At 41.3% G+C, this 25,902-nt stretch overlaps 2 protein-coding genes and 1 long non-coding RNA gene across 3 annotated transcripts; 1 reads left to right on the top strand and 2 right to left on the bottom strand.

Moving 5' to 3' along the window:
* Nucleotides 1-3,052: 3,052 nt before the first annotated feature.
* LOC144658081 (uncharacterized) lies at nt 3,053-7,113 on the bottom strand. Its single transcript, XM_078518402.1, has 2 exons — nt 6,574-7,113; nt 3,053-5,632 (listed from the first exon to the last, which is right to left on the bottom strand). Exons 1-2 carry the CDS (start codon nt 6,963-6,965, stop codon nt 4,606-4,608), a joined length of 1,419 nt encoding a protein of 472 aa, XP_078374528.1. The 5' UTR covers nt 6,966-7,113; the 3' UTR covers nt 3,053-4,605.
* A 4,740-nt stretch (nt 7,114-11,853) lies between these two features.
* LOC144658739 (uncharacterized) lies at nt 11,854-17,596 on the top strand. The gene is made up of 2 exons (XM_078519205.1): nt 11,854-13,885; nt 13,926-17,596. Exons 1-2 carry the CDS (start codon nt 12,116-12,118, stop codon nt 17,103-17,105), a joined length of 4,950 nt encoding a protein of 1,649 aa, XP_078375331.1. The 5' UTR covers nt 11,854-12,115; the 3' UTR covers nt 17,106-17,596.
* Nucleotides 17,597-18,496: 900 nt separating this feature from the next.
* LOC144658740 (uncharacterized) lies at nt 18,497-21,873 on the bottom strand. The gene is made up of 2 exons (XR_013571771.1): nt 21,442-21,873; nt 18,497-19,937 (listed from the first exon to the last, which is right to left on the bottom strand). It is a non-coding gene; the product is annotated as an uncharacterized LOC144658740 (long non-coding RNA).
* Between the last annotated feature and the right edge of the window lie 4,029 nt (nt 21,874-25,902).

Genomic DNA, 25,902 nt, shown 5'->3' with positions numbered 1-25,902 from the left:
TCCGGCTTTTAAGTTGTTCTCTTTACAACAGCTGGAATAGTTTGGAAAAGGATGGAATAGTTTTTTATAAACAAGTGAACAAGGAAGAGAAGGCGCGTTATATACGGCAAGGAAACTTCTCACTCGATGACATTGGGAGTATTTTTGAAAAAGGATTTCCAGAGAAAAACATTTTTTCTGTAACAAAAGGCATTGCAGGTCGTTCATTGATAATAAAAGCAAAAGAGCCCAATTTAAAAGCTTTTGGACTGAACGAAAGTCTTATTAAGTTCTTTAATTTGCCTGGGTTTGAGAATTACGCAAGTATTGAAAAGGAATATTTTGAAACAATTGAGGTAAATAATGTTTCAAATCCTAAAAATTACTTCATCAACTGTGACCTTATCGACAAGCAACAAAGCTTGCTAAATGGTAAGCCATCAAGCCTTTTAGCGTTTTTTGACATACGTGGAAAACCGTATGAAAAAGTTTATTACCAAAATACACATTTTAACGTCTTGCGCGACGTTTCTGCTGAAGAAAATGTATCATCTCTGACTCTTTCGATTAGAGATGAGAATGGAAAGCCATTCGATTTTAACGGCTCAAATCTTACATATGAGTTGGAATTCAATTAAATTAAATACAAAAATAACTTTTATGTATACGAGACCATGTCATCTGCTAATGTTCTCCCGAGTGCCCCTGCTTATGGTGATCGCGAAGAAACACAACTTTATCCAAGCCTCCCAACAAATGCCGAGAATTTTCGGCTGACTGAAATAAGTAAAATTGAAAAAGAAATATCCGCTGAAGCTGAGCATTACAGGCTTGTGTTAAAAAAATATAAAAAAGTCCGGAAAGTTATTCACTATTCCGTGGTCTGTCTTGGCGCCGTGACGGCAGCTCTGTCTTCTGGAGCTGTTGCGACTTCACTTACTGGTGTTGGAATTGTTATCGGCGTGCCTGTTGCAGCAGTAGCAGGTATATCTGGCGCAGCTTCCACTGGCCTGTCAGTTATCAACAAAAAGCTTGAACGTAAAGTTAATAAGCACTCAAGAATCCTCGCTCTGGCTGTTGCAAAACATGACTCGATAAACAGCTCTGTCTCACAAGCTCTGAATGATAATCTTGTTTCTGACAAAGAGTTTCAACTGATCACACGAGAAATGCAAAAATATCGCCAACTTAAAGATACTTTACGCTCAAACTTTGCAAAAAAACAAACAAATTCACTTCAGCCAGACATCGGAAAAATTCGGGAAGAAATCAAGAGAGAAGAACGCAAAAGATTGGAAAAAAAACTTCTCGAAAGTGCCACCGACATTTCGAAATAAAATTTCAGTCCAATAAAACATTTTTTCATTTTATAAAAGAATGATTGTCTGCGCTCATCTTGTCGTTTACTTTGTGATGGAAGCATTGTCGTTCGAGTTGCAAAAAAATGTTCGAGACATCACAAGAGAGGTTGTTGTTTGCCTGAACGAGGCAAAATAAAAGGTTAAAGCGTGCTTAAAGTGACTTTCAGCCGAGTCGAAAGGATTAAAAATCTGAGTGTGCAAAAAATACAATTAAGTTGAAGCGAACAGCGAGAAATTGCGTGACCCACAGCGGCATGCAAATTTTTTTTTTGTGTTTGCGTGCGTGGGTGACAAAGTCGGGGTATTACCCGAATGATATTTTTAGACGGTGTAATATCATGACTCATCGCCAATGACAAACACCGGCTGTGGTTTTTGTCAAATACTCTCTGTACTACTGTTTCAATCAAGAGTCTTTTCTACCAATTTTTAATCTTTTGCCAGTTGATTCTCAATTTTTTTGCTTTAGCCGTTTAAAGCTTGATTAACACATCGGCTTGTTTACAATCATGTCGCTTTAGAATATTCTGGACTTCCGGTACGTCACACGCACATGCCAAACATGCCGATTCGCCATTGATTTTCAGCGTTTTTTAAAAAATTTTTTTTTCGTGAAAAAAAAAATCACAAGCGAACAGGAATGTGTGGTGCGATTTGGAATGTCCTTTCTATTGTGCGATTTGGAATGTGCTGTATAAGCAAAAATAATTTTACGCAGGATTTTTTTTTCACTTCTCTGGTTGTTGAAACAGTTCAATTGAATCTGATCTATCTTATAAAATATTATTTTTTGGCTTTTAGGTTCCAAAATTTGGTTATGGTGTTTGCTTAAAAAATACATCCCTGACGCCATTTCTATTTATCGGTTTATATTCTAAAAATGCACCCATGACGGCATTTCTATAACTGAGCTCTGTCCTCTAAAAACTCCTAAAAAAAAAACAACTAGATTACGTCAAGGGGGTTTTCCGTTTCTTGACAGCAATACACCCACGCAATCAAAGTCATTGTTGTGACTTTCTGTGTTGCTGCAATAATTTATGCACTCACCGGAGCGTGCAAGTCTTGTTTAGCTTGTTAAAACGTTTGCGACAACACTGCTGTCTAATTTTTTTAATTTTTCAATCACCTCGTCTGTTAAAAGGATTGTTATTTGTTTTTCATTTTCTTTAGTTTTTTTGTAGGTTGTAAACGCTTTTCCACGAGATCTTTTCAAGTTTTTCTTTACACTCAAGTTAATTTCTCCAGTTCTCCCTCTTCCCATCTTCGTTTACTCAATAAGAGCATTTGTTCAATAGGAATTATTTCTGGCACAGCAATTAAAGGTTTGTTGTAATTTAATACAATGGCGCCATACAACGATTGGTACACTGTCGGGTCCGGCGAAACTGCTTCAGGAAGTTAGGAATGTGAAAGCCACTCACATTTTCCTCCTTTCACACAAAAGGGCTGGCCTTGCGGGCCCCACACACATGAGAGTTTTGGCATTGCGACCCCCACACACACGAGAGTTACCGGTTGTGGACACAACTTGCAAAAAATAGCGAGGCGAGACTGGCGAGCCAGCGAGCCAGGCGAGCCCGAGCGGTTTTTTTGCAAGTTGTGCCACAACCGGTAACTCTCATGTGTGTGGGGGGGATGTTTAGGATATCTTTATGTTATATATGCCACGTTATGTTAAAGGACAAAGACGGACTAGAATGGTATGTAGACTACTAGTAGTCTCTCTTTTCTCTTAGGTCTCTTATAATTAGGGTCGGAGCGCGCGGTTATATCATATCAGGAACGCGAGCAAACTGGTTGAACTGGCGGGTGGATGAGAAGGGGCTTGGGGCGAGACGAGAAAAGACAGACTACGGACTCTTTTGGGATTTTTGAGGATATCCGTCAGCTCTCCGTTGGTCCAGCAACGGAGTTGCTGATTGGTCAGTTCATACCAAATTACGTAACTTTCGCGGGAAGCGAAGGTTGCGTAATAGCATAGCACAAAAATTAACCTGCCCACTGGTTTTGGAAAAACTGCAATCTTCCAGTTGTGAAAAAACACGAAGGAGAATTCGCGTCTGTCTTAATCATGTGGTCATCGAAAAGCAGCTACGAGCATCGTCGTGTGGATTAAATCAAGAATTTCAAAGCACAAAGCTTACGAATGCTCTCGCCATTAACTGCCGTTCCGTGTGCGCGTGCTGCTTATTGATTATTGCAAATACCCTTTTTCGCAAACCAAAAGATAGATTTCACGATTTAGATTGTCCAGCTTTACCACGAAATTAATAAGAAGACCTCAAGTGGTGCTTGCTTATATTGAAGGAATTCAGGCGCTCTTTGGAAAGGATTTTGTAAAACAAAAAACTATGCTGACGCAAACACGTACACTCCGTTACGCCATTCGCGCGCGCAGCCTACGAATATAATTTCTCTATAAATGTTTCCAGTAACACTCTATTGTAAAACAAATAAAATAGCCTTGAACGTGAAAATAACTCCGAAGCGAAGATCTTGGACCGCAGTCGAGTATGTGCAAAGTTGCATTAAAGAAGCGGAGCGCTGTCAGCCATTCTGTCTCGTGAAAGTTTATTGCCGCAGCCGGCTCTAGACTCCAGTGAACGCTGGAAGCACATGTTGAAATCTCCATCGCCCACGGAGAATCTAAAGTTTGCCATGATTTCTTCTTAAGTCGGTTACCAAGGTTACTCCCGCGTGAACCAAGTTGATTGACAGGAAGCCCGTGTCCTCAAAAAGTATACAAGAGTCCGCAGTCTGTTTTTCCTCGATCGCACGATCCGATCGCGCGCGCACTCTTGTCTCGCCCCAATCCTTCCTCGCGCGTCTTAAACCCTCGCCTCGCATTCCCTTACTTACAGTAATTTCGAGAGAAAAACAGACTGCAAGCAGTCTAAATGGTATGCTAGTCAGGTAACTAACACCCTAGTTCTTTGTCAGTTTGCTCTAAAAGTTCACTGGTACCCAGGCCATTTATACTCGTGGCTAAAAAGACATTGATAATAGCATAGTTAATTGCAATGAGCCCGACCAGCGCTCGAACCCAGGTCACTCGACTCAGAGTCCAGAGCATTAACCATAAGGCAACAGTGCCCTCCTTCCCCATCTCCCAAAACCTAAACAAAGTTTACTGTTTTGTTTTGTTGGTACAATGCACTGTTTGGAAGTAAAAAAGACAGTTACAAATAAACGACCACAATAACACGCAAATGGTTTCAATTATGAAAGGGCGTAAAACATTGGCAAAACCTCTATACATTTGTTACTTTTTTGGCGAGACTAAATGTTTCAATTCGCTTCCTGCTCGTAAATATGAAGATGGCTTTTCTTCCGATACAATTTCAATCTCTCCACCTATTGTATTTGTACACGATTTCGGAGCAGGGTCTATAGCTGGCATTTCATATCCAATGCTTATTAAATCAGTTAGCCAAGCTTCTGTTAAAATGGCGTCGTTTATTTCCCAGAAGCCTTGGTGAACCATTGCTACGCTTAAATCCAGAACTCTGCTAAAGAAATCAGGTTTATCAGATTTCCAGTTGATCAAAAACTCAACTAAACGCCCGGAATCGTGGTAAAGCATTTTCTCGTCGATGAAATCAATGAGATAGTTGTGTGCATTTCTAAACTGAACAGCGTTTGGTGGGAAAAACGACAAGTGTGATCCAACATCCCACATTAACCGCTGAGCCCAGTAACCACGCCAGATATCGCAGACTCGAAACGTTACAGTGGTCGGTATTAACATGGCCCATAATGCCTTGTTCATGAAGAGCGTGTTTTGGGAATTAAACGGAGCCATTGTATTTGGAGGAAGAACAACAGGCTGTGCTTCAGGGTCAAACTCAACTTTCAAATCCACATCTTTGTCTTTCCTTGTTAACCGAAAGATGGCGTCCACATCCGGGTCACCGTTAACTACGCCCTGCTGTATTGACGTGTCCACCCCTTGGCACTTGATAAAGTTGTGTGATGGGGGATCAGCAATGTGATCTAGAGGGTACCCTCTTGGCCAAATGCTGCTCTGTCCAAAGTGTTCGTATGGGTTAACCAGAATAGAATCTGTTCTGTACACCAAGAAGTCGCCAGTTTCCTGTTGGTAAAAAGTTATTTTACCACTTGTTGGGGAATTATCGTCGTCCGTTTCATAGATAATTTTGGCGCCATGTTGAATAGCGTAGAGGTAGCCAATGTTTTTTCGAGCGTAACTTTTGTAAGGAAGTAAGTCGTGGATGTGGTATCCCAAAGACTTCTGTTTCTCAACACTCAAGAAAACACAGTTGGGATAGCTGCGAAAAAGAAAAAAAAAACAGTTAATTTTTTTTCTTTTGTCTATTAATCCGCAGTGAAAGGTTCACTACAGCGCGTTTACACGACAGAAAAATATGCGGGGTACGGAACCGTCAGAAAATAGGTCTATGGCCCCGTTTGGATTTGACTGTTTCTCTACAAAAGCGGTCTGTTCCGGACCAATTTTTTGACGGGTCCATACCCAATTTGATCTGTCGTATAAGCGCGCCTTCAAGTTCACTGTTTCTCTACAAAAGGGACAAGGTTCAGACCGATATTTTGACGGGTCCCTTCCCAATATTTTCTGTCGTGTAAACGCGCTTTTGTTTAAGCGCCGCCTTCTCCAGTATATACGGCTTGCTTTCCGCGTGCTTGAACATGACTATAAATGTTTTCTTTTCTCAAGACCGAGAGACAGTCTATGATAAATATCTTAATAATTTTACAGCACGGACCTCTATATCGATTAATAACAGGTATTTCCTGGGCTATATCCAGGGTGGCCTATGGCACCTTAAGTTGCTTAAGTTGCCAAGCCTAACTATTATAGGGGCTAGCGGGCGGTTATTAAGACTTATAAAGCTTTTGTAATAATCATCTAAAGCAGCCTTGATACCCAGTCTTAATGTTGTAAGACAACAATCGTAATCTTTCTTTTCTTATAAGTTTGATCAGCCGGTTACTGTTGACATAAATTAGTTGTGGACAGGTTGAACTGAATACATTATCTTCGTATCGCCATGTGGTTTGCATATAGCAGCGTCGACAATCGATGTGAACAAACAGTGTTTGCAAATAAATTTACAGGCTAAACTCAATCGTTCGAATCGATAGATTAATGCTGCGCCCCTTATAAGATTTAATTTTTATTTTATTTTTAAAGCTGCTAAAACGAGGCTCAGCGCGGTTATCCGGCGACGAAAGTAAATAAGATACATACCTCCAATCTGCTGGGGTTTTTGTATCGCCGACAACTACAACCTTCCAGCCCTCAATACCAGCCAACTTCTTCACATCTGCTGTTGGTGAATTTATAGTCGTGATAACAATCCATTTCCTATGCATTTCCTCGACTGGCGGAGGAAATTTTCGTGGTATTCCGTTCCAATTGATCCCTATTGTTACATTTTGTGTTCGCTTTAGTAATTTGCCGTTAAATGTGGACCCCTTGGGGCTCATGGCCTCTGAAAGGTTCGGAAACTTTCCGGACGAAGCGCCGTAAATAACAAAAGTCCGTTCCTGAAAGAAAAGCCGATACAAGAGGACAACCATCGAAAGTTGTAAAGCGAGTCCCAACAAAATCCATTTCTTACACATCGTAACAGGTGACATACAGTGTAAGTGACTTGATGTTCGTTTCTTGTCCTTCGTAAACGGCGAAAGATTTGCATGAGTATGCCTAAAAGGCTGGATTAATACACTCTTGCATCAATCTGCGACAAAATAAAGACATTCTTCTAAAGCCGCTCGCAAATGCCGTGGCAACAATTTATTTTGACTTAATTATTCATAGCCGGCACTTTTAGTTTTCGTTCTGCTCTACTGACAGAAAAATAACCTGGTGCTCTGTGAACAGTCCCTCTCTCAGAAGTCTCAGTGCTGAAATCGTCGGACCGTCGCGTTTCTAAGTTGAGTCGCCCTCTTTAGTTTTATAATAGCGAGCAAAATCTGTGCTCCTTCTAAGAGGGCGAAAAATACTTCCCGCCTTTGTGCGCAGTACTCTCCCCAGAACAAACGCGCCACAGTTTATAACCTGGTTACCAAGTTACCATGACCGGTTAATAATTGTTTATAAACTAGCTTTATCAACCCGTATGGCTATAAACAGAAATAAATTTAACATATAAGAGCGTGCTATATTCCAGCACACGTTTGATCAATTCTTTAAAATTATTAATGACACTGTTTTGCTCTCATTTTGGTTTACAGAAGAAGATTGAATCTCAGATTATAATAGTTTTCTTTAATTGCTAAAAATAGTGACTAAAGATTATAATCCAAGCAAAAATCGCTTTTAAGTTATTTCATATTTACATTGTTCATGTATGTTACGATCTGGCTGAAATACGATACATGTAATAAAATTTATTTATTTTCTTTTTTCAAGAGAACTACTGTAATGTGTGTTGCAAAAGCCTAAAAAATTATCAAATAATTCATGTTGTTCTTCAAAGGAGATTTATGTTTTGTTTGTGCTTGCCATTATGAGGCTTTTATTCAACGGCCAGACAAAACAGTTGAAATGAAAACACACTTAACGTTTTTCGGATCATCAAGATCATCGTCAGCGTGTGGAAAACTGCATCAAAACTGGGAGTGTTCTTTCACTAAGGGAATTTGCGTTAGGTAAGTTTTTATTCCAGCCTAAAGGCTACTAGGGATGTTATCGACCCTATGGAATGTGTTTAAAGCCACAACTATTAAAATGGTTTGACAAAGCGGCTGACAACAATAATCCTTGTTAAATAAAGCTCGGAATAGGACAGCCGAGTGCCTTGGCTTATTTTGTTCCTGGTGAATGCGTCGGCAACCACTAAAGATTAGAAATTGTTCCAGAATGATCAAATCGGACATTCCCACACAAGTAAATGGCACCACATAGGTTGTTTCTGCGAACCAAAGACTGGAGACAAGTGCCTGCAGGTGCACTTGAATAATCCTTTACGTACTTCACTCAGTTCGTAATGTCGAGCAACATTAGTAGAACATGTTATCCCCGTAATTCGCTGATCCTGGTCAAAAATAAATTTTTTTTGAGAATCAGTTGAAATTTAAAGATGTTGCAAGTTCTTTTGATGCACGATTTACATCAACACAAGGTACTAGAATTTGAAACTATAGTTTCTGAATATATTTACCTTTGGTTCGGAGTAAACGGCTTCTGATGTACCGCTTATGCTATCAGCTGTTGTCCAAGTCCCTGCTACACTTCTGTGCTTACACGTGCTCAAGTGGCTGTTGGTGCCAAGATTATTTAGCTAAAAAGGAATGGGCAACACAAAAAGATCGCTAAAATATTTGACGACTTCGAAATTAAATCTAAAAAGAGTCTAACATTAAAAAATGTATAAAATTAATAAAAGAAAATAGCGATCAATGGTTGACCTGAGGTTTATCGCAAAGGTAATTCCAGAGTTTGGGTGCAGTCACACGGGTATGGGAAATGTAGGCCACATGCCTCTCTCTCCACAATATGTCTGTTACTCTAGATATCGAGATTTCTCTCGTAATAAAAAAGTTATCTTCCTGTGTGTTCGCGCATTGTATTATTCTTTAACTATTTCAGACCTTTGTTTTTTACTAAAAACTTTCATGCAAAGTGGGTAGCGCGGTGGCCTAATGGTTAGTGTGATAGACTCTACATTACGCGGCGCGGGTTTGAACGTTGGCCTGTGTCATTGTGTTGGGTTCTTGGGTTTGATACTTCACCCTTACATAATCTGTTTCCACACAGGAATATAAAAAAACCTAAATGGGTTCGGCGAACTGCTAAGAGAAACTTGACAGAATACGATCGGGATGAGGCAGGGAAATATGCGATCTAATGTAGCAATACTTCTTATAGTGTCGTTGCATACTGTGAGTGCAGACGTCTTCTTTTAAAGAAATGCTATAAGGTCAATGTCCGTAGTTATTTTACCTTGTCAAACAGTGTTGTATTAAGAGAGTCTCTCAAACGATTGTACATAGACTGAAGGTCTTGATGTGAAGCATTTTGTGAACCGTTATTGCTTGAAGTGTTTTCATCAAATTGTTCATCTGGGTATATGCCTTTTCTAAAATCGCTGCTCTGTTGCTGATGTTGTTCACGTTAACCCACATACCATCCACAATGACAACCTGACAAAGAAATTATTCTGTATGAGCACTGTAAATTAATGGCAATTCAGGAAAATAAATATAATAACACCGGCGGGGAAATATTCGATCTAATGTAGCAATACTCCTTATTGTGTCGTTGCATGCTACGAGTGCAGACGTTTTTTTTTTTTTTGAAATAAATGCAACAATGTCAATGCTTGTAGTTATTTTACCTTGTCAAACAGTGTTGTATTAACTGCATTAAGAGAGTCTCTCAAACGATTGTACATAGACTGAAGGTCTTGTTGTGAAGCATTTTGTGAACCATTATTTGCGTGAAGTGTTTTCATCAAATTGTTCATCCGGGTATATCCTTTTTCCAAACTCGCTGCTCTGTTGCTGATGTTGTTCACGTTAACCCACATATCATCCACAATGACAACCTGACAAAGAAATATTCTGTATGAGCTCTGTAAATCAATGAGCAAATCAGTAGAAGAAAACTAAACAGCACAGACATCCTTTTCTTACTCGCTCCTACTAGCAGTAAATTTTTTTTTAAACACAATTTTTTCATAAAAAGATACGTTTCAAAAAGGGAAAACACTTCTTCCTCAGTGTGGTATAATAAAACTCCTCATTTACTTTCTTTTATTTAACAAATAAAGAAGCCTAAGCCATGTTTTATACTGTCTTAATATACAATCTTCGTTCACTGTCCAAAATCCACGCGCGCAATTGGTTAAAATAGATCACGTGATTTTGCTTTACCTGTCGTCAGCAAACTCAGACAGTGCAGTATTGACAATAATGCACGAAAATCGTGCATTATTGAAGGTGTCTTCAGCTTCAAAGCTTGTAGAAGTGGAAGAAAAGTATATTCCTCAAATTATCAACGATCCAATACCAAACAAAATCGAAGAGGATAACAACTTGAAGCGCTTTCATGTTCAAAGGTAAACTGCAGCTCAATAAATACATTTTTGTGTGCGATTGACTTGCTTGTAGTTGCTTGATTGTGAAAGCCATCGACTTGCATTGTACAAGCTTCTCGCTGACTGTATTTATGAACGACCACAACTGATGAACGATTTTATGAACCATTTTAAGTTTTATTTCTGTACGGCTAATTTGTGATTTTTATATTATTGATGTAATCCCGTGTAATTATGTACTGCTACACTTCTTATTTTTAAACATTAAGTTTGTTGTTTAAAGTTCGTTAAGTCGATGATCGCTTGCAGTTCGATGCAGTGTACTCAGATTGTATATTAAAAGGGTTAGAGTCTGTTCGTTCGTGTTTTGTTGACAAATACACGCACTTGCTGGCCTCACAATGAACTCAAAATTTTCAATACTGCACTCGGCTACGCCTCGTGCAGTATTGAAAATTTCTCGTTCATTGTGCGGCCAGCGCGTGCGTGTATTTGTCAACAAAACACTCACAACAGTCTCTAACCCATAAATAAAACACGACGGGCATTTGAGAACACGAGGGAAATGTAAAAAACATGAGCCGCAGGCGAATGTTTTCTACATTTCTCGAGTGTTCTCCAATGCCCGGAGTGTTTTATGACAGTATTAAACATGGCTTAGGCTTCTTTATTTGCTTTATGATATAGATTTTAGACACCGCGAGTGAAAAGTTTAAGTAAAAATATATACAACAAGAGCGAGTAAACAAAAATGAAAAGCAGAAAATAGTTTACGGGAAGACCAGAAAACTGACACAATTTCATTCAGTGTTCGACGTAAAATAAGGCTAAGCATTTCAGTTAAGTTTGTTACCTTTTAATCTTGATCTTGTCTTTTTGAACTTCAATAAACTTCACCGACTCTGAGTGCAATTTCGTCTCAGCATAATATAGTAGTCTCAATGACATCCGTCCCTTGCTTCGTTCAACTTGAACAAAGCGTATAATTTCCAGAAAAGCTATTGCTTCGGATATTCCCGTAAACCTTAATTGTTGTCACAATCAAGTTCCAGCATGAATAGACGATTTAAGAGGAGATTGTCGAAGAAAATCTTCGAAAGAAAACTCTCTCGCTCGCTTAACTTGCGAGTTTCATTCAACTCAAGCAGTGGACACCGCGCCACAATTTTTCCCGCCTCACTTCGTTTACATCAAAATGAAATGTCCAGTGGATTTGTACTTAAAAAGGAATTTAATAAAACAGTTATTCCATTCGCCCTTGTTGGATACGAGTGGTTATAGCCAACGAACAGTCAACGACGCGCGAAGCACTCGAGGAAAGCTGACGAAAAACAATAAAACATGATTTTTCTATGTTTTATACTCTGATAAAACATAGGTTTTAAGCCAATCAGAGCGCGCGTAGACTCCTATCTACGCCAGTAGGCTGGTTGTTCAGCGGCATTAAGCTGTAATCGGCCAGCGGCGTTTATTGTGGAATAAAAGCCCGCGCGTGCTGTTCCTTGGCGTCCGCCATTTTGATTGTATCTAGTTCTCGTTACGAGTAGATTTCGCTTACATTAAAGGTAAAGCTTACGGTTCATCGGGACCTAGTGTGTGTCCATTTAAACTACTGGCGTGGTGGCAGCGGAAAAGATTCGAATCGTCACGTCCTCGTCAGATTTAACGCACTTTTACGACAGATTCGTCGGGATTCCCGAGCAGCCAAGAGTCGGTTGTCAATACCATCTTATCCTGTAAGCTTCGATGTCTTCTAACAGAGCCCCCAAGCAGTGGTGCCTCTCAAAGAACGAAACTTTAACCTCCTTCGAGAGTTGGAAACAAAATCTTCTCTACACCTTGTCTTTGGACTCCAATTTCGCGCCATTTTTGGCCGAAGGGTCTTCGTGGCTGAAAAAGACTAGGGCGAGCCCTTTACGCGGTTTCACTAACGATGGGGAGCCGGTTCCAGCTGCTCAAAGGCGAACGGCCATCCAAAAGGTAAACATGCTCGAACTCATGTTAGGCCAGATTGCTAATTATTGCCCAATTATCTCTCGTAATACGATTATCAAGAATTCAACTTGTATTGGGGACATTTGGCAGACAATTAGACTTCATTTTGGATTCCAAACTACTGGGGGTCATTTTTTAGACCTGGATGACATTCATTTGAACCCCGATGAGCGCCCGGAAGATCTCTTCCAGCGCCTTATGGCTTTTGTGGAGGACAGTTTAATTAAACCTCACACCTTGTTCCATCACGGTTCTGTTCTTGAGGAGGAAGAGGAATTGTCTCCAACGTTGGAGAACTTTGTTATTTTAACATGGCTTAGATTGATCAACCCTGGTTTACCTAAACTTGTTAAGCAACGATATGGAACTGAGCTTCGATCTCGCACTTTGGCGTCCTTAAAGCCTGAGATCTCCCAGGCGCTGGACTCACTTCTTGATGAAATCCGTTCTGCTGAAGAAACAAAAGTCATGCGCACAGGAGCCTCATTTTCCACTCAGAAGTCCTCGTTCCGGAGGGGTACACCGATCTATAGTAAATCATCTGCCAGGTTCCAGGGTCGCTCTTCTCCAAAGACGAAAGAATGCCCCCTCTGTAAACAGGCTGGTCGTACCTCACACGGTCACTTTTTAAGCGAATGTGGGTTCCTTCCCGAGCAGGACCGTTTGTACCTTCTGAAAGCTTGTCAGATTGTTTCAATTCTAGATGACGACAGTGCTGAGTTGGATTCTCTTTCTAATGATGTTGACCCGCCGTGTCATCAAAATCTGGTTGAGCAGAGTGATTCATTTACGTCTGATGCATCCAGAAGGGTTCTTGTACGTCAGTCTCCGTACATTGACACGTTTGTCGGCCATCATCAGGCTAGAGTCATCATTGACAGCGGCGCTACTGGTAACATGATCAGGCTCTCTGCTGTTCAGAGGCTCGGTGCAGGGATTTCGCACAGTTCTCAGTCTGCCCATCAAGCGGATGGCTCCTCTCCTCTAAAAGTGCTGGGGGAAACACGCCTGAGCCTCACACGTGGGAGCCATTCATTTCAATTTGAAGGTCTTGTTGTGGAGAATCTGGACGTAGATGTCTTGGCTGGTACCCCATTTATGGAAACGAATGACATAACCATTCGTCCTGCCAAACGCCAGGTTATCCTCGGGGATGGCACCATCTTCACTTACGGTTCTGTCAACCATCCTCTGACTCACAATGCTGTTCGCCGTGCACAAGTACTACGTGCTCCCTCTACTTCTACAACTATCTGGCCCGGCGACTTTATCGAAATAGTTCTTGCTGAGGATTCCATGTCTGATGCTGAGTACGCACTAGAGCCTCGATTTGACGCCACTAACGCCCATATGGCCAAAGTCGCTGATGTATGGCCGCCTCCTTGTCTCATCACAAGCGTCGCTGGTAGAGTCCGTATTCCTAACCTCTCAGATAGGCCTTATGTCCTGAAACGAAATGAACACTTTTGCCAAGTCAATCCTGTCTTCTTTCCAACTACTCAAGATCAGTCCTCCATCCCAGTCGGCAACCTTCCGTACCACAAGGTGTGTTCAGTTCCAGTTTTTAGAGTCAAAGTACTCCCAGGGCGTGGCACTGGACCCCGACAATCTCCTCCCCCCTCACATCACAAGCAAGTTCCGTAACCTTTTGGTCCAGTACGACACTGTCTTTGATCCTGCAATTACCGGCTACAATGGCGCCTTTGGCCCTCTTCAAGCGAAGGTAAATATGGGTCCGGTCGAGCCTCCTCAACGGAAAGGTCGCCTTCCCCTGTACGCCCGAGATAAACTCGTCGAGCTCCAACAGAAGTTCGACGAATTGGAAAATCTTGGCGTGTTCCGTCGCCCTGAAGACATAGATGTTTCTGTAGAGTATCTTAACCCGTCCTTCTTGGTCAAAAAGTCATCGGGTGGCTTTCGACTCGTCACTGACTTCGCAGACGTGGGTCGTTATAGCAAACCCCAGCCTTCCCTGCTCCCAGACGTGGATTCTACCCTACGCTGCATAGCCCAGTGGAAACACATCATCGTATCAGATCTAACCAGCGCTTTCTATCAGATCCCACTCGCCCGTGAGTCTATGAAGTACTGCGGAGTTGCCACCCCATTCCGAGGAGTACGCGTTTATGCCCGGTCGGCCATGGGTATACCTGGCTCAGAAACCGCACTGGAAGAGCTCATGTGTCGCGTCTTGGGTGACCTCCTCCAGGCTGGTATCGTTGCCAAGATAGCAGATGATCTGTACTGTGGGGGCAACAGCCCAGACGAGTTACTCCGAAATTGGGCTTCTGTTCTCCAAGCTCTTCATAAAGCTAGCCTACGCCTCTCGGCGTCGAAGACCATCATCAATCCAAAAACTACTTCTATCCTGGGTTGGACTTGGTCCCAAGGCACTCTTCGCGCCAACCCTCATCGCGTCTCAACTCTGTCCTCCTGCAGTCCTCCCAGTAAAATTAGTGGCATGAAGTCCTTCATTGGTGCTTTCAAGGTCCTTGCTCGTGTTGTTCCACATTGTTCTTCTCTATTAGCCCCCCTTGACGAGGCCGTAGCTGGGAAACAGTCTCAGGATGACATCGTGTGGTCCGAACATCTTACTGAGGCCTTCAAGTCTGCCCAAGCTTCCCTTGCGTCCAGCCGCACAATCACTCTCCCAAAGCCCGATGACCAATTATGGATTGTGACAGACGCTGCTGTCAAGAGACCCGGAATCGCTGCCACTCTCTACATCTCGAGGGGTGACAACCTAGCCCTCGCTGGGTTCTTTAGTGCCAAATTACGTGCTCATCAAGTGTCTTGGCTACCATGTGAAGTTGAAGCTCTTGCAATTGGGGTTGCTATAAAACACTTCAGTCCGTACTTAATACAATCCAAGCACAAGGCTTGTGTGCTCACCGACAGTAAGCCTTGTGTCCAGGCCTTCGAGAAAATGTGCAGGGGAGAGTTTTCTGCTAGCCCACGAGTGTCTACCTATTTGTCTACTGTCAGCCGCTTCCAAGCCAACGTGAGGCATGTTGCTGGTGCTGCAATTTTACCTTCTGACTTTGCAAGCCGCAATGCACCGGACTGCTCTGATCCCTCTTGTCAGGTGTGCAAGTTCATCACCCAAGCTGAGGAGTCTGTCGTTCGACACCTATCTGCCCAGGATGTCTTATCTGGTCAGAAAAACCTTCCTTTCACAAGTCGAAATACTTGGTTGTCTATCCAATCTGAGTGCGCGGACTTACGTCGAACACATGCTCACCTAATACAAGGGACTCGTCCTTCCAAGAAGCTGACTAACATTAAGGACGTAAAAAGGTACTTGTCAGTAGCTTCTATCTCCAGTGATGGCCTCTTAGTCGTGAAAAAGACTGAGCCTTTGGCTCCTTCGCGGGATTGTATCATAGTGCCCAGACAGGTCTTAGATGGTTTACTGACAGCCTTGCACCTCAGGTTGTCTCACCCATCAAGTCTCCAACTCAAGAAGGTTGTCAGCCGCTACTTCTTCGCCCTTGACCTGGACAAGGCAATAGAGCGTGTTTCCCTTGGTTGTCATTCATGCGCTGCACTTCGCCACGCCCCGCACGCTGTTATAGAACAGTCAACTTCTGATCCTCCGGCAGCAGTGGGTGTATCTTTCGCAGCCGATATCCTGAAGCAGTCTCGCCAACTTATTTTGGTACTCCGAGAGTGCGTCACTTCCTATACTTCAACCCTCCTCGTGGTAGACGAGAAGCATGGGACCTTACGTGATGGGTTAATCCAATTATGCGTCGGCTTGCGACCCCTTGATGGACCTAACGCTGTCATTCGGTGTGATCCAGCTCCCGCCTTCAGAGCCCTTGTGAGTGACCAGCTTCTATTGCAACACAAGATTAGCCTTGAGATTGGTCGCGTGAAAAATCAGAACAAGAATCCAGTCGCTGAAAAAGCAATCCAAGAGTTGGAACACGAGCTCCTGCGGTTGCAACCGGAAGGTGGTCCTGTCTCTCCTAGGACTCTGTCCGTAGCCACTGCCAACCTGAACTCAAGAATCCGCTCCCGCGGCCTATCTGCTAGAGAAATGTGGACTCAACGAGACCAGTTTACCAACTCTCAGATTCCCCTAACAGATCAGGCGCTAATACGCGAGCAACATCTGCAAAGACTGGAAAACCATCCTCACAGTGAAACGTCGAAAGCCCCCCGTGGTGTCTTGCATAGCTCTCCTTCAATATCTGTTGGTGACTTAGTTTACCTCTACTGTGACCGTAACAAGTCCCAAAGTCGTGACCGTTACCTCGTTGTCTCAGTTGACCGTGAGTGGTGTAATGTTCGCAAGTTCGTTGGCTCACAGCTACGAAACGTTTCGTACCGTGTGAAGAAGAATGAGTGCTATAAGGTCGCCCCCTTCAGTGTACACACGCCCAGGTACCTCAACGACGAAGACTCCAGCGACTGCGATCCTGACGTTGTTGGTGTCGACCAGGGCTTACCCGCTGATGGTCGTGGACTTCCTATTGACGAGGAACCTCCCCCAGAAAGCCAACCGTTACCTCCGCCTGCCCCAGGGATCCCTATCGAGATATCGTCTCCACCTTCCGCTTCTGTACCACCAGAAGATGTCCCGAGTTATGGTGAGGATAGCCAACCCGGCTCGCCAGATGACGTCGAGGTTATCCCTGCCCTCTCTCCAATTGTTAGCCCTGCGGTGAACAAGCGCCCTACCCGGCAGCGGCGTCTCCCGCAGCATCTTCAAGACTATGTAGTCGAATTAAAGTAGCTCGGACGATTCTAGACATTTAGTCATTTAGCGGCTCAATTCTAGACATCCTGCAGCATCTTCAGGGCTATGTAGTCAAATTAAAGTAGCCCGGACGATTCTAGACATTTAGCTGGTCAATTCACTGATTAAGTTTGTTTTCTTGTCTAACTCGTAGCTCAGAGTCTGTCCTTCAGTCAGTAGTAATTTCTCTGTGTGTGTATTTCATATCAACTCGTCACCTAGACTAGAGTTTCTTTGTTTGCATGATTATTTATTTTAGAAGGAAAGAAGAAGCCACGCCAGTAGGCTGGTTGTTCAGCGGCATTAAGCTGTAATCGGCCAGCGGCGTTTATTGTGGTATAAAAGCCCGCGCGTGCTGTTCCTTGGCGTCCGCCATTTTGATTGTATCTAGTTCTCGTTACGAGTAGATTTCGCTTACATTAAAGGTAAAGCTTACGGTTCATCGGGACCTAGTGTGTGTCCATTTAAACTACTGGCGCTATATTAATATATAAATTTAGGCAAGCCTAAAAGCGGAGCTCCCCAGTTAATTATTTTGCACTTTATTGAACTCTGAATTCTGGCCATTGTAAAACTTTAAGGCTAAGAATTTTATATTCGTTTTATTTTTTTAATAAATAATAATTAATATTTTTCCTTATTTCTTTTTTACCGTGTCCGGGGTGGGGGGGGGGGGGGTACTCCCTAAAATTTACTATGGGGGTGTGCCGTTGAGTTGCTGAGACTCTGGACCTGTTCCAGAGACAAAAGGTTCAATTTGCGACCCTGTTCCAGACAAACACTGCAAAGTAGGTACCCTGTTCCAGCAATATCCACAATGGAAATATATGAAGATAGATATAAAAACACTACCGTACATCACAAAGCTCTCACTTGACTTTCGTCTGTGGCTTGGAGATAAAGCGATGAAAGGAGCGGAGTTTCATAGCTATATACTTGATAGTGTTTAATCAGGATTCTGGGAAAACAATCAACCCTGTTCTAGAGTCAAAAGGGTGATTTGTATACCCTGTTTCAGAGTCAGAGAGACAAAAAGCATACCATGTTGAGCGGCACATACCCGTATAGCTCTTATATGGGAGTACCATCCCCCCCTCCGGGTACCGTGTACAGCAACACCAAATAAGAGAACAAACAAAATCAATCAAAATGTTATAATTCCACCGAAAGCATTATCATAAAGAAGTCTGGATGGGAAATTATGTTGCAAAACGGGCAATTATGTTACCTTCATGTAGAAAAAAAGGAGGGAGGAGTAGGGCTGCATGTCGGGGTAGATAGGCATATCACATGGCAAATAAGGCATTTTTGTTGTTGCTTTACCAGCTTTAAAAGAAAGAAAAAATCACTTTACATTTAGAGTATAAAGGAAATAACAAACATCTACATTTATAATAAGGTTGATTTTAATTTTTTTCATTCACTCATTTATTCATTTTCATTTTCACTATTTGCCGATATTTTAATTTTGAATGGAAATGGCAGAGGTTATAGCTAATGGTTTACAGCATGTTGCCCAAACCAAGCTAACTCCAAGCAAACCAGAGTGAAAGCTAACCACAAGCAAACTAGAGTGAAAGCTAACCGCAAGCAAACCAGATGAATAAAGCTAACTGCGAGCAAACAGGGGTGAACCTAACTCCGGAAACAAAGAAGTGACATTCTGTCATTCCACCGAACAGGGTCACCCCATCCCCAACCCCCCCCCCCCCCAAAAAAAAAAAAAAAAAAAAAAGAAAAGAAGAAGATAGCACCTTGTTCACTTTTACATGTCTTTTGACTCCCCTTCCTCTTAAGGGGTTTCACTTCACTTACAGAAAAAAAGCAAAAATTCTGGGAAGCTAGAATATTGTTTGTGAGTCTCAAACTCAGTTTTGCTATTTGATTACCCAGAAAAAAAAAATAGAATCATGTCTGCTTGTGTATAAAACTATGCAAGAAAAAATATAACATCAATACTTTGACTACTCTTTTAAAAATTTGTTTGTATTATTGTCCACATCTTTATGGAGTCATGTTGCCCATTTGTCATGGAGTTCACAAAGTAAGCAAGTGAGTCACAATTTGGTTGCTACATGGTACCTTATGGATACTGCAAATTTTATCTGGCTTTAGAATATTTCACTTATTTTAAAAATATAGCTGTTCTTATAAATTGTACACAGCATACAATACATAAGAATGAAATTGGTAATGCATATTGCTTGCAATAACGGTTTTAAACTCACCTATACTTTAGAATTACAGTACCACCAGTTTCAGCATAACTAATCCAAATTCAAATAATTACATTGCTTTGTAACTCCACTGCCTCCCCCAAAGTCAACCAAAGATCTTATCATATAATTAGACAACTACATGTAAGTCCTGTGTAGTTGAGGGCTCAAAACATTTGGACACTTGCAGGTCATGTTAACTGGCCAAACAGATTTTAGCTTGGTCACATGTGGTTTCTTACCAGTCAAAACATTGAAAATAGCAATTTTAAACTACCACCATTTCTGCTGTTACTGTTTTCGCTGCATATTTTTGAAAAGATCACTTCATAATTCCCTTGTTACATCTAACAAGATGTGAAAGTGACAGGTCAATCAAGAAGTCGTTTTCTGAAGTACACTGTAAATAGGTTAACATTTAAAATCTAAATTTTGCTTATTTGCAGCTTTTCTTGATTTTAATTTACATGTAATTTACTAGTCTCTTAAAAATAGCATCATGACGACACCCAAACATCGAGCTGGATTTAATCTTTCCTGTTTTCTATTTATGTCCTTGTCTTTGTCTGTTTTTGTGTCTGTGGCACTGCAAACTCTGCAACTCATGTTAACCCTGAAAAAAGTCAAATGCCACAGATTAAATTAAAATTGATTAATTGTCATCAATATCAATAATTTATAAAACAAAACACTTAACTTGAGCTTGTTTAACTGAAGCCAAACCACTGGATGCAAAAGGATCCATTAGATATTTAACATAGATGGATCAGCACAGACTATTTTTTTTACTGATAACTGCAAAGTCAACTAAATATTTTAATAAACTCAAATAAACTCAAAGCATCACTGCAAACCCTCTTACCGGTAATTAAAAGGTTTGGCCTTTAATCAACCCCCTCCCCCTCTCCCTCCCGCTAGCCCTTTTGGAACTTCCATTGACCTTACATGGGATGGATCTGAATATTTGGGTTTTCCTTGGTATAAGAACCTGTGAAAAATGTCTGTTTTGAAGCTATTGTTTTCCTGCTCCATGTTGTTTTGAGGCTCTTTGATGCCTTGTTTCACTGGTTCATACACTGAGGATGAGATGGCCATGGATTTCTGCCATAACCACACATTGGAATTTGTGAGGAGTTTGTGAGGGGAGGTGGCATTCAAACCATTTAACCTTCCACAGCGAGGATAGGGTATAGATATTTTCTGGTACAAGATCTAGGCATTTCATGAAAACATACTTTTAGTGAAATATTAATTATTTAAATTGTCTACTAATACATTGTAGTTGTTTTGAATGTCATTGAAGAGAGACAAACTAACTCCCGAGTTAGGATTTCGAGTTAGGATTTCGAGTTGGATTTTTGAGTTGGATTTTCGAGTTGGATTTTTGAGTTAGGATTACAAGTTGGATTTTCGAGTTGGATTTTCGAGTTGGATTTTTGAGTTAGGATTACGAGTTGGATTTTCGAGTTGGATTTCGAGTAAGGATTTCGAGTTGGATTTCGAGTTGGATTTTCGAGTTGGATTTTCGAGTTAGGATTTCGAGTTGGATTTTCGAGTTAGGATTTCGAGTTGGATTTTTTTTGACAAAGCAAAACCCATTACAATTATTGAAAGCTAACCATAAACAGGCTAACTGGAGTGCATAGTAGGCTAACCAAAGTGAATAGTAGGCTAACAGGAGTGTGTAGTAGGCTAACCGGAGTGCATAGTAAGCTAACTGGCGTGTATAGTAGGCTAACCGGAGTGCTTAGTACGGTAAGCAACTTGAAAATCCAACTCGAAATCCTAACTCGAAATCTAACTCGAAATCCAACTCCAAAATCCAACTCGAAAATCCAACTCGAAATCCTAACTTGAAATCCAACTCGAAATCTTAACTCGAAATCCAACTGGAAAATCGAACTCGTAAATCCAACTCAAAATCCTAACTCGAAATCCAACTCGAAATCCTAACTCGGTGAATAGGCAACCTCCATTGAGGAGTTGAATAATGAATGCAAATATTTCACAAAGTAAGAAGATCAGCAGCAACCAAATGCAGATTAAAGCAGCTGGGTAAAAAAAGAACGAAACTGAATAAAAACATATTTCAATTATAACTAATATAAACTAGATACCTGATTTACTTTGCTGTTGTCCACTTTGCACAGAGCATTCTATACCAAGTTCAACAAAACTTGACTGTAGCCAGTAGGTATTCTTCATTCATTGCGGCTTAATGGCAGAATATAACACTACCTAAAAGAAGGATTGACATAATAATCTATTAAAAACCACCACACTAGCTCTAATTAATGGCCCTGTTTATAAAAAGAATTTATAAAAAATTCTGTCTTATTTAATGGATCTCATCAAATATAATAATATTAGCCTCTTTCGTTTATACACTCAGTGTAGTGACCCTTCCTTCCTACAATGGGATATTTAGCTTTTCTTCTTGGAGATTTCTTGTTAACTTACTTGTATAGAAAAAACATTGCCATTGCAAAGATACACATTCAACACTGTCATAGTGATAGTCAATGTAAGTTTGCATACACAGCTGCATACAGTGTCTAAAATGGCATGAATTACAAGTAGAGCGAACAATTGTGTTTTGTAAAATTACTAAAAATAATTAACTAAGATAGTTTTATGTGGAAATAAACTGAGTTTTTTTTTTGTTTCTGCTAAGGTGTGGTAAAAACGTGTCAACGCAAGAAATTCGCAACGAACGATCTCTTAGCGTATTCGTCCACGACCCTAAAATAGTTCGTTCAAACGAATTCCAACAGCGAGTAAATAAGAATAAATAGATGAATTAAAAAAACTAAAACACTAAGTTTAGCTGGGAGTTTAAATAAAAACATTAAGTCATTAAGAGCAAAGATCCACTGAGACCGAGCCAAAACAAAAATAAGTGGCACAAAAATTCAAAATCAGAATTCTAGATATGCCGCCCACAGAAAGCCTATGGTAGGCCTAGAAACGTGGTGGGATTTTTTTCTTCAAATATTTCTTCGACCGCTCAAAAACTTACAAAACCGTTATGAACCCCAGTGTCATCTAAAACACACAAAATAAACATGACTCATACCGTGTCGTAAACTTCGCGCTGGCTCATTCGCATTAAATGAAACCCCGTTTTTGAGCCTAGAAATGTACTATTGAAGTGTTTATAAGTCATTTGAGTCCAATCTTACCTCTCTAAGTTAATTTTGAAGGTCACGGCGAGCCGCTGAAAATCACTAAAATTCGGTTGCTCGAAATTCTTAATTTGGCGCTCTTTTTCGAGAGAGAATTTCTCTACCCGGTAAAACTCTAAATTACTTGAATTTCAGATATTTTGAAAGGGGAAATGTCGTTCTAAAACCTAGTGTAAAAATTTATTTCGGGCTCTCTATACGCGCTGAGTGCGAACGCTCTCAAAATACTTATAATTTCAAAATTAACTGTCACTAAAACGTAAACAATACCCACATTCTTCCGACCAGACAGTCCAAAACGTCTTCTTCTGAGTCTTTCCTCCGTTTTCTACTGGTATTTAGATGTAATCTACAGCAGAAGTTCCCTGTTAAGATCATCTTGAACGCTATATCTGCCAGATATCGAGTGTAAATCGAATTTCGAATCATGTCGCCATCTTTGATTAGTCTTCAAGGCATTCAAGCGTGCCGTCGAATCGACAATTTCAGTACATCTCCGTATTGACATTCAACATTCGACCACTCTCAGGTCTGTCAGTGATATTCCCATCTCTTGTTAAACAGCCGTCGATTAAATATACCCTTCTTGTATCAACCCTTTGATTTCTCGACCGAAATGCCGGTCCGTTCAATTCTCCATGGTCGGAAACAAACGAGCCAAAATGTTGTTCTCCGATGACATGTTGACTACCATATTTGAAAACTTGCGTGTCACGCAATCGCTTCCGTACTAGTCACTCGGTAGGCTTTTGTTCACGATTTCCATAAATGAAAAAAAAAAACCTCGATAATTTGAAAGATCAGGACGTCTAAATTAATTTTACTGTGTTTAAGGGGAAGTGGATGGAAAGGTTCGAAGTGAATGATTTTTTCAAGTTCTCAAATAACCCAAATAACCCAACCGAGCTGTTGAAAAAAGAACAATCATGATCCTTGTCGGAAACAAAAATGTGAGAACTTGAAAAATTCCGGCGGACTATTTCAAGTTGAAATTATTTTCGACCCTTTCCATCTACTTCAACAAGTAGGGGGATTATAGCCCTGGGGGGGGGGGGGAGGGGGGTACCAAAAAGTTTTTTTACGGGGAGGCTTCGCCCCGAGCTCTTACCCCTTACCCTTTTATATACCATTTTGACATAAATTGTACCCCTTTCGTATACCTTTTACTGAAAAAGGTACCCCTTTCATATACCTGAAAGACATCGTATAGACTTAGAACATGACGTTTCTTGTCATTTTTATTTAGCGTTTATTAATTGAAATTATACAGCCATAAATTACATCTGTTCGAAAAATGTTAATTAAAGACCCTTTGAAAAAACCTAAACGATTGATTTCCATACCCTTTCGTATACCTAAACTTGTGAAATCCCTACCCTTTTATATACCTGTAGCCTGAAAAAGGTACCCCTTTCGGGCGGAGCCTCCCCGTATAGGCCATGCACGGTTTCGACGAAAAACAATCAAAATACTTCCCTTTTAACTCTGTGCCAAAATGAATTCACGCAAAAATCGTTTAAGTCTCAAAGGAGACTTACGATCGTAAACTTATTTCAAGGCTACAGCGCTTAGCCTGCGAATACAGCCGCTTCGCATCCTAATCGCTCTCGTGATTACGGACTACTCGTTTTGCACGTAGCAGCGGGAGCGATGAGAGGCGGCTGTTTTTCTAGGCTGTACAGCGCTTGGTTTATTTACTATCCGTAGAACCGTCTACAGCAGTTGTTTTACAATATGCAAACAACCAAATTAATGGCAAATCATTTCTGAGCGGCAACGTCTTGTCCAAAATAACATTTTTATCGCAAGTGCTGAACCCACACCATCACCCCTCCCCCTCTCCGCTACACCTCACCGAGGGCACTCCACCCAAGGTCCAGATCCTTACTATCCTTGCTCTTTTATATACCCTTTTGAAGACAAAAGAAAACTTCCTTTTCGCTACCTGACGAAATAAAAACGTGCATAAACCTTCAAAAAATCGAGGATGTTGCCCCTTTTACATAGCTTCAGAAGGGACAGGCATAGCTTGCGTTGCAGACTAACTAATTAAACCCTGGTATACCAGGGTTTAGTTAGCCTGCAACACAGGCTAGGACAGGCATCTCTACCCTTTATATTTTTAATTTCGACAGGGGTCTATTCGGCTTCAAATAAAACTGAAACAATTTAGAATATTTAGATAGATCGACTGCCCAGTGTTCGGTGGATTAAAAGAAAAGTAATATGATGGATAATTCCTTACCCCTTTCGACATTTCAGCTGGTGAAATACCAACTTATTATTTTACCCGCGGCCTAGAAACAGTAGAAATGTGATTCCTTCAGTCAGCTGCTTAGGAATTTCCTCCTCGCCCGCCCGCGCCTGCGTTCTAGGCAACTCAATAAAAGACCAATTGGAAGAGTAAAACAGAAAAAAACAGACCATTTCGTTTTTGCCCTTTGTAACTTTTTCTGTCAAAAATGTTATATAACTGAGTAGGGATATGGACGGCGCCTCAGGCTCGAGGCCTCCGGTCAGGTATAATTACCTTTTCGTGTACCCGTACGCACTGGTCGTAAGAGATTTGAAAGGCACTTCCTTTTTTTTACATGGTCTTACAAAAAACGTTGGAGCCTAGTGGCCCGTCAGGCCGGAGCTTCTTCTAGTTTCAATATATAGTAGGAGTATATTACTCCTACAAAATAAGATGCTAGTCCATCGCAGGATTATCCTCTTCTTCCTTCTCTCAACATACACACACACACCTTGGTGGAGACAGCAATGTGGAGAAAAAATGTCTTGCCCTTGAAAACATAATGCAATGATTCCGGCCAGGGGTCGAATACGGACCGGTCGACCAAGAGTCTAGCGCACTTTGGAGATGTTGGCTGGTTGTCAACTGGACTGTGGGTAACGTTTCCATGTGATGAGCGTAAAGTCTAGTTTCAGCGAATGTATACCCTATTCAGGTTTCAAATGCGGCGCTTATTCGCGGAGGGGGGGGGGGGCGGGGGGGGGGGGGGGAAGGTGCAGCTTATTTAAGGACATCACTTATTAAACAAAGCAAAAGCCAAAAACAGACTGCTTGCACAGGTACCTGGAAAAAGAAAGAGAGGAGAAATTGGGCTTGGTGTGACGGTAAAGTTCATGGACGGCCTTTACAACAAAACTACGTACTGCAATAATACTGGAGAGGGAACTTGATGATCTAATAATGGTGTTATATATTCACTTTAAGTGAGAAATATTGTCTGTTAATTTGATAGAAGGAAACTTGAGATTAATGCTGTTTTAGAGTTCCATTGTAGTCAAATGGAATTCTTCGAATAAGCACCGCATCGGGACTGTACTATTCGGAGGAGGCGCTTATTAACATTTTGTCCCAAATACGGCGTTATTGGGGACGGCGCT

Source organism: Oculina patagonica, chromosome 6, assembly GCF_052425735.1.
Source record: "Oculina patagonica isolate OP01 chromosome 6, crgOcupat, whole genome shotgun sequence".
NCBI classification, from domain to species: Eukaryota; Metazoa; Cnidaria; class Anthozoa; order Scleractinia; family Oculinidae; genus Oculina; species Oculina patagonica.
Note: the sequence above shows the minus strand (reverse complement) of the source record. Positions and strands in the feature narration are given on the sequence as shown.

What these genes read in the sequence shown, in the direction of transcription:
- LOC144658739 (XM_078519205.1), top strand. Translation starts at nt 12,116, where the DNA reads ATGTCTTCTAACAGAGCCCCCAAGCAGTGGTGCCTCTCAAAGAACGAA. An exon ending in AAGATCAGTCCTCCATCCCA is followed by an intron (nt 13,886 to 13,925) that starts GTCGGCAACCTT and finishes GTTCAGTTCCAG; the next exon opens with TTTTTAGAGTCAAAGTACTC.
- LOC144658081 (XM_078518402.1), bottom strand. Translation starts at nt 6,965, where the DNA reads ATGTCACCTGTTACGATGTGTAAGAAATGGATTTTGTTGGGACTCGCT. An exon ending in AAAACCCCAGCAGATTGGAG is followed by an intron (nt 5,633 to 6,573) that starts GTATGTATCTTA and finishes TCTTTTTCGCAG; the next exon opens with CTATCCCAACTGTGTTTTCT.